Source organism: Phocoena phocoena, chromosome 4 (genome assembly GCF_963924675.1).
Source record: "Phocoena phocoena chromosome 4, mPhoPho1.1, whole genome shotgun sequence".
Classification (NCBI taxonomy): domain Eukaryota; kingdom Metazoa; phylum Chordata; class Mammalia; order Artiodactyla; family Phocoenidae; genus Phocoena; species Phocoena phocoena.
The window spans coordinates 33219200-33233368 of NC_089222.1; the positions used below are offsets into that span (position 1 = coordinate 33219200).

Consider the following 14169-nt stretch of genomic DNA (forward strand, 5'->3'; position numbering starts at 1 on the left):
TATTACATGCCCAATACAGAATTTGCCAAAATTTGCGAATTTGAAAAATGAAGAAAAAACAGAAGCAATTGTAAACCCAACACAAACAGTGCTTTACCTTTTCTTATTATTTAAATATGCAAATGAACATGGAAATAATGAGTGCTTCTCCGTTGTTTTGCTAGTGAATGGAATAATTTCAACAGCAGTCGTTTTAAAACCTATATGTGAAATGTGTTTCCCATGAAATGAGTCATTTGTTTTGTGTCTGAACTTCTCAGGAAGTTTGCTTACATGAACATCTGACTTGGAGGCTTGACTGAAGAAATTTCTCCTGGACTTTTGAATTATTAATCTTGCCTGCATGATATGCAAATCAGTCTGCACTAACTACGGCCAGCAGCACAGCACTGTGTCAGAAGCTGTGTCAAGTGGCTGGTACAGAATTTCTGTCAAGGGATCAGGGCCTTCTGACACAATGGTAAGCTCTAATGCAACTTATGTTGTCAGGTATATAAAGTAATGCTAGACCTCCCAATAGTTAAGGGTTTCTTTTAAAAGTGGCCTGTGAACAATTAAGGTTTTAAGTAATGTTTAAATGAACTGTCTGAACTGTCATTTGTAAGTACATGTAGAACAGCAAAAGAAAGGAAGTCATAGTTGTTTCCTCATTTATTTTTTACCAAATTTTGTCTTGTTTTAACTGCCAAATACTAAATTAATTTTTATTATTATTTTAATAAAATAATTTATTTTATTAATTTTATTTTATTAATAAATATTAAATTTATTATATTAAATTTAATACTAAATTTATTACCAAATACTAAATTTATTTTATTAAGTACTAAATTTATTTTATAATTTATTTTATTAAATTTATTTTATTTACTAATGTCTTGGTAACTGATATTTCAACAAAAAGAGTAATTGGATTTACTTAAATACATATAACTACTTATAGAAAGTAATTTAAAGTTTCTAAATCAGATGAAAGAATCTAGTCTATAATATTTGCATGTTCAGAAAATAATGTGTTAGAGGAAATTTTAAGGCATTCCAGAAATGAAATTTAGCATTTATGTTTGTAAAAATTACATTATTCAAGAATATATATAGTTCACCAAGGAAAAAAAGAAAATTGCAGAAACTATTGCTATTACACCTTTCAGAACTTTTAATAATTGGTGAAGTACTTTTAAAGAACTTCATTAACACACAAGTTGATACCATACTATCACTTTTTAATATCTTGATTTCTGGTGTAATTTTTGGAATATATAAAAATATATTAAAAATGAAGTCATCAATATTAAATGATTGTATATTTTTAGTGGAACTATTTTCATTCCGTTTATCAATGAAAAATTAATTTGTTTATAAATTACTCATTGCTATATAAACTTGTAGTTAAGAATTAAAATTTTATAAATGTTCTTTGTTTAATTGTGATGATTATAAGAAAAAGCAGTTTAAAAGCTAACAGACTATCAAACATATTTTTAAATTTAAGTTTTAAAAATGTTCATTTTTAAAAGGCTGAATACAATTAAAGTGAAAGAAACATTATTCCCAAATTAAAAATGAGAACTACTGATCTGCTTATGTAAGTAAGTTGAATATTATTTATAGTTTAATACCTCTAACAGGTTTGGATATATTTTTATAAATATAATTAAAGAATTCACTTTAATTGCCAATATCTAAAGGAAAAAAAACTGTTAAAAATAATTAATCCAAATCAGCTATAACCTATTTATTATGATGTCTATTTCCTAAAAATTAAAAATATAACCACTACAAAGCAGGAGAGAAATATTAATTTTTCATGAGAGAAGTTCCTCTTCAACAGGAATTTTGTTTAAAGGACTAGCTTACTTCATCAATTTGTAGAATTGTGATGGCCACACTAAAAACACATGCAGCTACAAATATCATCCAATTTGAAATCTAAAAACTGTGGGTCCTGGTGAGGTTAAATTGGTTTACAAATATTAGACAACCTTACCTTTATAAAACCACAAATTACTAATATTGGACTTAGAAAAATTATTTTAAGAATGAAATAAATGTATCAAAAAAGCAGATTATAAAACATCATAAAGAGTATAATATCATTTTTGTAAAGATAAATTCAAGTATATATCAAAGTGTAGGAGGGTATCCAAATATTAAGAATGGTTGGTTAGAAATTTTTGATTTTTTTTTTTTTTTTTTTTTTTGCCTATCTGCCTTTTCTGAGTGAGTGTTACATAATAACAGGTGTTTTTAAAAGTTATTCTTTAAAAAAATGAATGAAGCAACCACTCTAAGCAGGACAATGGTTAGTCATTCACTTCCCTTATTCTAGTTGTGGTGTTCTTTATCCCTGCTACCTCCCTTAATCTCTCAATCTCAGTGGATGGCTCAAAAGCAGAAGAATTCTCTGTGGCATCAACATGGTCCCTACCTGCCCGAGTGGTAGCTATTGGTAATCTGGCTTCTAGTTATACAAGTCTTCATGGATGTATTTTTCTTCTATGGCAGGCAAAGCTTTAGGCTACACATAAGTTACTGACGTAAGTCAGTACATTTAAGAACTGACTAGGCAGAAAGATAAGAATTATGACTAGAAAAGGAGGAAATATGAAAATAAAACAAGTAGGTTTCTTGTCATAATGAGACTTCCTATTGTCTTAATATTCATTTGAGTGTGTGCATCAGAGTTTTGAGTATTCCCAAAATAGAGTTGCCTAGAGCTGAGCCTTGAGAAACTCCAATATTTACAACTTGGGCAAAGAAGGATTAGACCATAAAAGAGTCTACAGAGAGAGGAAGGAGGACAAGGAGATTGCCATGTCATAGAAGGCAAGGAAGGGAGAACTTCCAGAAATTGTGGAATGGGAAGTTGCTGGGAATAGAGTAAAAAATAATATTGAAAAATTACCAGTGAGCTAGAAACTAAAGCCTATTATTATTTTTTAAAAGACCATTGACCTTCAGCTGTATTCCTAAGAATTTTAATATTATACATGCTGATCTGCAGAAAAAAATAGGAAGTCCAGATAAACCAAAAGGAGAAAGGACACAATAAAAATTATCTGGAATCTCATCACTAGGGATAAAAGTATTAATACTTTGGTACATGTCCTAAGCTTTCTAAGGTTTATTAATTTCAGATGTAAATTTCTAATTTTTTTGTTAATTTTAATTAAAAAATTGATCTTAGAAGATATATATATCAAATTTTACCTTCTACAACAATATGTCTAAATCACAGCTATCACTACTCCAGTTGCCAGTTTTGAATATTTGTCATACTATATGCAGCATCATCTTTTATAGGGAAATAGAGCAAGGAGCTTAATTTGGTGGATTTACTACTTATCTGACCTTGGAGGAAATATTTATAAAGATGTTTTGTAAACAGTCAAGTGTTTATATTCCTCTTTCCACTGAGCAAGCATTTACAGACCATCTACTTACCTGGTAGTCACTGTACCAGGTGTAAAATGTAAACTGTGAGTAAGATAAAGTTGTGAGAAACGCTAAGAGCAAGATAAGTATACAGTGTGGTCGCGAGGGGCTGCTAATTAGACTAGGGAGTCAGAGATCCTATCTTGGGAAACCCACACTTACACTGAGGTCTGAAAGAATTGTAGATGTAAGACAGAGTATGTGATGGAGCAAGGATCATAGGGGGAAAATGTCAGAGAAAATGTCAATGAACTGAACATTAGGAAAGTTGTCTGTGCATTCAAAGAGCAGGAAGAAAGATGAGAAAGGAGGAGAATAATACCAGGTGAGGCTGAAGTGGAGTCCAGGAGCCAGACCATGCAGGCCTTGAAGTCTCATTAAAAATTTTGGACTTTATTACTTAGACAGTAAAAAATTATTGAAACGTTTTGGTTGAGTAGAGTAATATGATTGGAATTTTGATTGTAGTTTTTTTTTTAAGATTGTTTAGCTATCATGTTGAAGGTAGATTAAAAGGGGGCCAGAGAAGATGTGAGGAGACCATGGAAGGATATGGTATAGTCCAAGATGATAGTAGCCTGGATTAGAATGGTGATGAAGGAGATGGAGCAATAGTGGTGAACTGGAGAAATATCCAGACAGTATAGTCAACAAGACATGGATAGTTTAGTTGTTATTGGAGGTGAGCAACAGATGACTTCAAGGATGTTGCTTGGATGTCTGAGGTGACCACCTGGGTAAATGGTGTGGCCATTCACTGAGTTAGGTGGAGGTACAGCAAGACTGAGAAGGAAGTTGGAGAGCTTGTATAGGATTTCTGGAGGTAGAGGTACCTCTGAGAGATCAATCCGTGGTAATAAGTATAAACCAGTAGAGCTTATAAGACAGGTCTGTGCTGGGATAAACATTGAGAGGTTGATATGTGGATGGTCATTAAAGATAGAAAGTGGATGAGATCATCCGGGCAGAGCCTAGATAAAGAAGGAGTTCAATACTGATCCATTAGAGATATACATTAGAGATCACTTTTTGTGTTGTACATTCTCTGGGTTTGGATGATGCATAATGACAAGTATCCACCATTCCAGCATCATACAAAATAGCTTCACTGCCCTAAAAATCCTTTGTGCTCCACCTAATCATCCTTCCCTCCCTCCCCCTAAACCCCTGGTAACCCCTGATCTTTTTATTATCCTTATAGTTTTGCGTTTTCCAGAATGTCAGAGTTGGAATCACAGAATGTAGCCTTTTCAGATTGGCTTCTTTCGCTTGGTAATATGCATTTAAGGGTCCTCCACATCTTTTCATGGCTTGCTAGCTCATTTCTAGAAAGTCCTTGTGGCCACCACATGGCCTCTGACTGAGGTCTCTCCCCACTAATCCATTCTGCTATCAGACTAATCTTAAAGTACCGATTTCATCACCACCTAGTGGTTCCCTGTTGCCTGTCTCAGCAAGTCAAAACAATTGGCTTCACTTTTTATGGTCTTCTTATTTGTTTATATATTTATTTATTTATTAACATCTTTATTGGAGTATAATTGCTTTACAATGGTGTGTTAGTTTCTGCTATATAACAACGAGAATCAGTTATACATATACATATATCCCCATATCTCCTCCCTCTTGCATCTCCCTCCCACCCTCCCTATCCCACCCAAGGTGGTCACAAAGCACTGAGCTGATCTCCCTGTGCTATGCAGCTGCTTCCCACTAGCTACCTATTTTACATTTGGTAGTATATAGAATTCTGTGCAACTCTCTCACTTCGTCCCAGCTTACCCTTTCTCCTCTCCGTGTCCTCAAGTCCATTCTCTACATCTGAATCTTTATTCCTGTCCTGCAACCTTGTCTTGTTCCTGATCTTAGTGGAAATGGTATCAGTTTTTCCCATTGAGAATGATGTTGGCTGTGGGTTTGTCATATATGCCCTTTATTATGTTGAGGTAAGTTCCCTCTATGCCTACTTTCTGGAGGGTTTTTATCATAAATGGTGTTGAAATTTGTCGAAAGATTTTTCTGCATCTATTGAGATGATCATATGGTTTTTCTCTTTCAATTTATTAATATGGTGTGTCACACTGATTGATTTGCCTATATTGAAGAATCCTTGCATTGCTGGGATATACCCCACTTGATCATGGTGTATGATCCTTTTAATGTGTTGCTGGATTCTGTTTGCTAGTATTTTATTGAGGATTTTTGCATCTGTATTCATCAGTGATATTGGCCTGTAGTTTTCTTTCTTTGTGACATCTTTGTCTGGTTTTGGTATCAGGGTGATGGTGGTCTCGTAGAATGAGTTTGGGAGTGTCCCTCCCTCTACTATATTTTGGAAGAGTTTGAGAAGTATAGGTGTTAGCTCATCTCTAAATGTTTGATAGAATTTGCCTGTGAAGCCATCTGGTCCTGAGCTTTTTTTTGTTGGAAGATTTTTAGTCACAGTCGCAATTTCAGTGCTTGTGATTGGTCTGTTTATATTTTCTATTTCTTTCTGCCAGTCTCAAATGGTTGTGCTTTTCTAAGAATTTGTCCATTTATTCCAGGTTGTCGATTGTATTGGCATATAGTTGCTTGTAGTAATCTCTCATGATCCTTTGTATTTCTGCAGTGTCAGTTGTTACTTCTCCTTTTCATTTCTAATTTTATTGATTTGAGTCTTCTCCCTTTTTTTCTTGATGAGTCTCGCTAATGGTTTATCAATTTTGTTTATCTTCTCAAAAAACCAGCTTTTAGTTTTATTAATCATTGCTATTTTTTCCTTCATTTCTTTTTCATTTATTTCTGATGTGATCTTTATGATTTCTTTCCTTCTGCTAACTTTGGGGTTTTTTGTTCTTCTTTCTCTAATTGCTTTAGGTGTAAGTTAGGTTGTTTATTTGAGATGTTTCTTGTTTCTTGAGGTGGGATTGTACTGCTATAAACTTCCCTCTTAGAACTTCTTTTGCTGCATCCCATAGGTTTTAGGTTGTCCTGTTTTCACTGTCATTTGTTTCTAGGTATTTTTTTATTTCTCCAGTGATCTCTTGGTTATTAAGTAGTGTATTGTTTAGCCTCCATGTGTTTGTATGTTTTACAGATTTTTCCCTGTAATTGAAATCTAGTCTCATAGTGTTGTGGTCGGAAAAGATACTTGATATGATTTCAATTTTATTAAATTTACCAAGGCTTGATTTGTGACCCAAGATATGATCTATCCTGGAAAATGGTCCATGAACACTTGAGAAGAAAGTGTATTCTGTTGTTTTGGATGGAATGTCCTATAAATATCAATTAAATCCACCTTGTTTAATGTATCATTTAAAGCTTGTGTTTCCATATTTATTTTCACTTTGGATGATCTGTCCATTGGTGAATGTGGGGTGTTAAAGTCACCTACTATGATTGTGTTACTGTCGATTTCCCCTTTTATGGCTGTTAGCATTTGCCTTATGTATTGAGGTGCTCCTATTGAGTGCCTAAATATTTACCATTGTTATATCTTCTTCTTGGATTGATTCCTTGATCATTATGTAGTGTCCTTCTCTGTCTCTTGTAATAGTCTTTATTTTAAAGTCTATTTAGCCTGATATGAGAATTGCTACTCCAGCTTTCTTTTGATGTCCATTTGCATGGAATATCTTTTAAAAGCCCTTCACTTTCAGTCTGTATGTGTCCCTAGGTCTGAAGTGGGTCTCTTGTAGACAGCATATATATGGGTCTAGGTTTTGTATCCATTCGGCCAGTCTATGTCTTTAGGTTGTAGAGCTTCATCCATTTACATTTAGGTAATTATCAGTATGCATGTTCCAATTACCATTTTCTTAATTGTTTTGGGTTGGTTATTGTAGGTCTTTTCCTTCTCTTGTGTTCCTTTAGCATTTGTTGTGAAGCTGGTTTGGTGGTGCTGAATTCTCTTAGCTTTTGTTTGTCTGTAAAGGTTTTAATTTCTCCATCAAATGTGAATGAGATCCTTGCTAGTTAGAGTAATTTTGGTTGTATGTTTTTCCCTCTCATCACTTTAAATATGTCCTGCCACTCCCTTCTGGCTTGCAGAGTTTCTGCTGAAAGATCAGCTGTTAACCTTATGGGGATTCCCTTATGTGTTATTTGTTGTTTTTCCCTTGCTGCTTTTAATATGTTTTCTTTGTATTTAATTTTTGACAGTTTGATTAATATGTGTCTTGGCGTATTTCTCCTTGGATTTATCTTGTATGAGACTCTCTGTGCTTCCTGGACTTATTTCCTTTCCCATACTAGGGAAGTTTTCAACTACAATCTCTTCAAATATTTTCTCAGTCCCTTTCTTTTTCTCCTCTTCTTCTGGAACCCCTATAATTTGAATGTTGGTGCATTTAATGTTGTCCCAGAGGTCTCTGAGAGTGTCCTCAATTCTTGTCATTCTTTTTTCTTTATTCTGCTCTGTGGTAGTTATTTCCACTATTTTATCTTCCAGGTCACTTATCCATTCTTCTGCCTCAGTTTTTCTGCTGTTGGTTCCTTCTAGAGAATTTTTAATTTCATTTGTTGTGTTGTCCATTGTTGTTTGTTTGCTCTTTAGTTCTTCTAAGTCCTTGTTAAATGTTTCTTGTATTTTTTCCATTCTATTTCCAAGATTTTAGATAATCTTTTCTATCATTACTCTGAATGCTGTTTCATGTAGACTGCCTATTTCATCTTCCTTTGTTTGGTCTGGTCAGTTTTTACCTTGCTCCTTCATCTGCTGTGTGTTTCTCTGTCTTCTCATTTTGCTTAATTTACTGCATTTGGGGTCTCCTTTTTGCAGTGTGCAAGTTCGTAGTTCCCATTGTTTTTGGTGTCTGCCCCCAGTGGCTAAGGTTGGTTCAGTGGGTTGTGTAGGCTTCCTGGTGGAGGGGACTGGTGCCTGTGTTTTCGTAGGTGGGTCTGGACCTTTGCTTTCTGGTGGGCAGGACCACATCCAGTGGTGTGTTTTGGGGTGTCTGTGACCTTATTATGATTTTAGGTAGCCTCTCTGCTACTGGGTGGTGTTGTGTTCCTGTCTTGCTAATTGTTTGGCATAGGGTGTCCAGCCCTGTAGCTTGCTGGTTGTTGAGTTGAGCTGGGTCTCAGCATTGAGATGGAGATCTCTGGGAGAGCTTTCGCCGTTTGATATTATGTGGAGCCGGGAGGTGTCTGGTGGACCAATGTCTCAGCTCTCCCACCTCAGAGGCACATTCATCACAACTGGCTGGAGCACCAAGACCCTATCAGCCACATGGCTCAGAAGTAAAGGGAGAACAAAAGAAAGAAAGAAAGAATAAAATAAAAAATAATTATTAAAAATTAAAAAAAAAAAAAACAGATATAAAAGAGCACCAAAGCAAAAAACAAATCCAGCAATGATAACAGGTGCTAAAAACTATACTAAAAAAACAAAAACAGACAGAGAGAACCCTGGGACAAATGGTAAAAGCAAAGCTATACAGACAAAATCACACAAAGAACCATAAAATACACACTCACAAAAAGAGAAAAAGGAAAAATATATATATATCTTTGCTCCCAAATTCCACCACCTCAATTTGGGATGATTCGTTGTCTATTCAGGCATTCCACAGATGCAAGGTATATCAAGTTGATTGTGGAGATTTAATCCGCTGCTCCTGAAGCTGTTGGGAGAGATTTCCCTTTTTTTCTTTTGTTCTCACAGTTCTCAGGGTTCAGCTTTGGATTTGGCCCCGCCTCTACGTGTAGGTCGCCTGAGGACATCTGTTCTTCACTCACAGCGTTAAAGGAGCAGCTGATTCGGGGGCTCTGGCCCACTCAGGCCGTAGGGAGGGAGGGGTACGGAGTGCGGGGCGGGCCTGTGGCGGCAGAGGCCGACGTGACGTTGCAGCAGCCTGAGGCTCACCTTGCATTCTCCTGCGGAAATTGTCCCTGGATCCTGGGACCCTGGCAGTGGCGGGCTGCACAGGCTCCCCGGAGGGGAGGTGTGGATAGTGGCCTGTGCTCCGCACACGCTTTTTGGTGGCGGCAGCAGCAGCCTTAGCATCTCATGCCCGTCTCTGGGGTCTGCGCTGATAGCCGCCGCTCGCACCTTTCTTTGGAACTTGTTTAGGCGGTGCTCTGAATCCCCTCTCCTCGCGCACCCCAAAACAATGGTCTCTTGCCTCTTCGGCAGCTCCAGACCTTTTCCCGGACTCCCTCCCAGCTAGCCGTGGTGCACTGGCCCCCTTCAGGCTGTGTTCACACAGCCAACCCCAGTCCTATCCCTGGGATCTGACCTCCGAAGCCCGAGCCTCAGCTCCCAGGCCCCGCCCACCCTGGCAGGTGAGCAGACAAGGCTCTCCAGCTGGTGAGTGCTGGTTGGCACCGATCCTCTGTGTGGGAATCTCTCCGCTTTGCCCTCTGCACCCCTGTTGCTGTGATCTCCCCCACGGCTCCAAAGCTTCCCGCCTCCATCACCCGCAGTCTCCGCCCATGAAGGGGCTTTCTAGTGTGTGGAAACCTTTCCTCCTTCACAGCTCCCTCCCACTGGTGCAGGTCCCATCCCTATTCTTTTGTCTCTGTTTTTTCTTTTTTCTTTTTCCCTACCCAGGTACGTGGGGAATTTCTTGCCTTTTGGGAGGTCTGAAGTCTTCTGCCAGCGTTCAGTAGGTGTTCTGTAGGAGGTGTTCCACGTGTAGATGTATTTCTGATGTATTTATGGGGAGGAAGGTGATCACTACGTCTTACTCTTCCACCATCTTGAAGGTCTCCTATGTCTTGTTTTTAAGACTGACAAGATGGAAGTGTCTAAATGCTGATCAAAAGGATGCAGTTGAGGCGGAGAAGCTGAAGAGACAGTAAAGAGACAAGATGGTTAACGTGTAGGAATCTTGAGAATTTGGGAATGAGTTGGATCTGGAGTAAGTCCAGAGGAATAGATATTCTCTGCTGTCACAGGAAGGAAGGAGGAGAGGACAGTAACAGAGGAAGGAACCAGAGAGTGGACACCCAGTAGACGGGCTCTGTCTCAGGGTTTTGTAGGCAAAACTCATCCATGATGAGTAGGACAGAGGTTTAAAAAAATTGGAAAGGTATGACAACGAAAAATGTAATAAGTCGTGGGCAATGTGAGAGAGCAGTAGAATCACATAACCTCAAACACAGAGTGAAACCAATTTGCATGGTTCTTCAGCATCGTTCAATGTGTCTGCTGCCTGAGGAAGTTCCAATCTAGCTTCTTCTAGTGTTGGACTTTGTGGCAGGTTGCCATGGAAAGCCTTGAGGAGAGGAATTTAGAGGAATCTCAGAGGAATTTAGGATGTTTTAAAGTAAGTGATTAAAAATAACGTATCAAAATATTGCATTTATCATATGTACAATTCCATGAATTATTTTTGTAAATAAAACACTCTCAAAGTAGCAGCGATCTTGGGAACTCCCTAGCAGTCCAGTGGTTAGGACTCTAGGACTCAGTGCTTTCACCTCAGGGGAGCTCGGATCAATCCCTGGTTGAGGAACTAAGATTCCGGAAGCCTCGTGGCACAGCCAAAAAAAAAAAAAGTAGCAGTGATCTTCAACTGAAATAAAACATTTGAATTTGACAAAAATCAATAAAAGTTCTCCAGATGCCTTCATTACAGAAAATTCTGCTCAATGTTTGCATGCTTCCCAGAAGAGGCAGTTCTGATGCATTTGTTCTTATTTTGCTCTATTTACCAAAATACTTTACTAAGAGAATCATTTGATTGCAACTAACACTCCAAGGCCTATTTGATAGGAAATTTTTAGAAAATTTTATTTTCAACCTTGCTTTTTTCTTACTAGAAATAAGTAGGATTTAATATTTCAAAATGGCAATCCAGTACATTTTTAAGAAATCCAATTCTTTAAATAGTCTATCCGACCACAAATAATCTTGCCTCTTTAAAGAGAGAAAGTGGCAGGTGAGCAAGACTTTTGAAGTTTGAATGAATCAGATTGCTTATTTTCATGGCCCCTATTCAGAAGGGGCTATGATTGTGGTCTGTTACTAAATGTATGACCTTTCAAGACTCAGTGACTTTGTGTATAAAGTGAAAGTAATAACAATCCCCAGTCCCTTATGTCACTGTATTAAATGAGATAATCCTCGGAAAGTGGTGAGCACAGTGCCTAGTACACTATAAGCTTTCAGTAAATAGTGGCCACTGGTATTATTATTACTAATATTTTCAGCTTCATATTTTAAATTTTTAAAATCATGTTTTAACACTGGAGTTGTACAGATTCTATTAAATGTTAAGAATACTATTTTGAGCACTATATTTGTTGCTAGGTCTGCCATAACAAAATGTTTTGGACTGGGTGGCTTAAACAACAGAAACTTATTTTCTCACAGTTCTAGAGGCTAGAAATCCGAGATCAAGGTGTCGGCAGGTTCGGTTTCTCTTGAGGCCTCTTTCTTTGGCTTGCAGACGGCTGTCTTCTGACTATGTCCTCACATGGCCTTTCCTCTATGTGCATGCATCCCTGCCGTCTCTTTCTCATCATATATGGACACAAATATCTATGATCTCATGTAACCTTAATTACTTCTTTTAAGGTCTAGCTCCAAATATGGTTAAATTCTGAGGTACTGGGCTTTGGGGCCTCACCATAGGAATTTGTGGGGAACACAATCCATCCCACAACAAGCATGCTGAAGTATGTAGTGAGAGATCACTGCGTGTGGTGCAATAGGCTGAAGGTCAAATTCTGGCTCTGGCATTTGGTGACCTGTGATTAGTAATTTAATTCTTCAACCCAGGTTGTTCTCATGTCTAGTAGGATGGAAGTGGGATTGAGTTAAATGGATTCTTCTGAAAATTAGAGATAATATTTGTGATGTGCTGGGCATATAACATGTCAATAAATATGTTGTCTTGTTGCAAAAAATTTTTAAAAACTGGCATTGTGTTTTATAAACTTAAAACAACAAGCATAATCCTTTGTCAATATGAAAACATAAAGCTATTAATATTGCAAGACTAGAGTTATAAGAATCCCTGTTTCCTCTTCTAGGTTATGGTTCAATTAAATTTAACTCAGATGATTTGTTGAACAACTGTGATATGCTAGGGACCACAGTCAATCCTGAAGACACACATTGAATTCGACTCTTCACTTACTTCACTGCACTTTCTCTTGGCCTCCTTGTGTTTGTCAAGTCCTCTATGCATGTTTCCAGGTCTGGGCCTTTGCATGTGCTTTTCTTTATGTTTGATACTCTTTATCATTACCTAATATGCACTTATTTGATTAGTTCCTGATTTTTCCCGAGAGTATAAATTATTTGAGATGAGGAGCTTTGTTTTACTCATGGCTGTCATCCCGTGTCTAGCACACAGTTCAAAGGAACTCAATAAATATTTGTGGAAATAATATATTAGTGATATATATGTACATGATTATGTTTGTATACATATGCGCTCCTTACTAACGTAACCAACTCTCTGCAGTTCAACTTTTAAGTGTTATGATGTTGATGTTGCTGAGGTTCTGCAGTTTTATCTTCAGTCGTAGTCTAGTGATTCATCCTTATATTTTCTCTCTCTCTTCTTTAGGCATGGAATGCAACTTGTGAAAACTGGCAGGCAGTGGAGGCTGCTCTGGAAAAGTACTACCTTTCCATTTTTTACGGGTTTGAGTTTATTGTGGGAATCCTTGGGAATACTGCTGTTGTTTTCGGCTACCTCATCTGCCTGAAGAACTGGAACAGCAGTAACATCTATCTCTTTAATCTCTCTATCTGTGACTTGGCTTTTTTGTGTACCCTCCCCATGCTGATGAGACATTATGCCCAGGGAAAATGGACATATGGGGTTGTGCTCTGCATAAGCAACCGATATGTACTTCATGCTAACCTCTACACCAGCATTCTTTTCCTCACTTTTATCAGCATCGATCGATACATGCTCATGAAGTATCCGTTCCGGGAACACTTCCTACAAAAGAAAAAGTTTGCTGTTTTAATCTCTTCGGCCATTTGGGGTTTAGTAACCTTAGAGCTCCTGCCCATACTTCCTCTTATAAATCCTGTTACAGCTTCCAAAAGCACCAACTGTACTGATTATGCAAGTTCTGGAGACCCCCGTAATGTCCTCATTTACAGCATGTGTCTAACCTTCTTGGGGTTCCTCATTCCTCTTTTTGTGATGTGCTTCTTTTATTTCAAGATTGGTGTCTTCCTGAAGCACAGGAGCCAGCAGCTCTCTACTGCTTTGCCCCTTGAGAAGCCTCTCACCTTAGTCATCATGGCAGTTGTGATCTTCTCCGTGCTTTTTACTCCCTATCACATCATGCGAAATGTGAGGATTGCTTCACGCTGGGGGATCTGGAAGCAGACCCCATGCACTAAGGCCACCATCAACTCCTTGTACATTGTGACTCGGCCGTTGGCCTTTCTGAACAGTGTCATCAACCCCGTCTTCTATTTCTTTATGGGAGATCATTTCAGGGAGATGCTGATGAATAAACTGAGATACCTCTTCAAGTTCCTTACATCCTTCAGAAGATGAGCTCACGGACTAACATTTTCATTCAGGGAAAATTGAGGTGTTTGTGTAACAGATTGTTTTACACAAGCAGATGTAGGCCAGTTAGTGTTTGATTTAACTCACAGACGTAAATCAGAGAGGGTCACAGATTTGACCCTGTTTTAAAGGCATGTTGGACCCAGGGTGTGTGAAAAGGAGAAAATGGGAAGTATTTATTGGTTTCTTGACCTAAGCACTGAAAGGAGTCGGACTAGCACCGTCTAATGTTTGAGCACGTAAGTCCAAAATTCTA

The 14169-nt window shown here is 37.8% G+C and overlaps 1 protein-coding gene across 1 annotated transcript; it reads left to right on the forward strand.

Moving 5' to 3' along the window:
* The first annotated feature begins 343 nt into the window (after nucleotides 1-343).
* On the forward strand, nucleotides 344-13934 carry SUCNR1 (succinate receptor 1). The gene is given in 2 exon segments (XM_065875807.1): nucleotides 344-460; nucleotides 12945-13934. Coding segments are annotated over 2 exon segments (1107 nt in total).
* The last annotated feature ends 235 nt before the right edge of the window (nucleotides 13935-14169 follow it).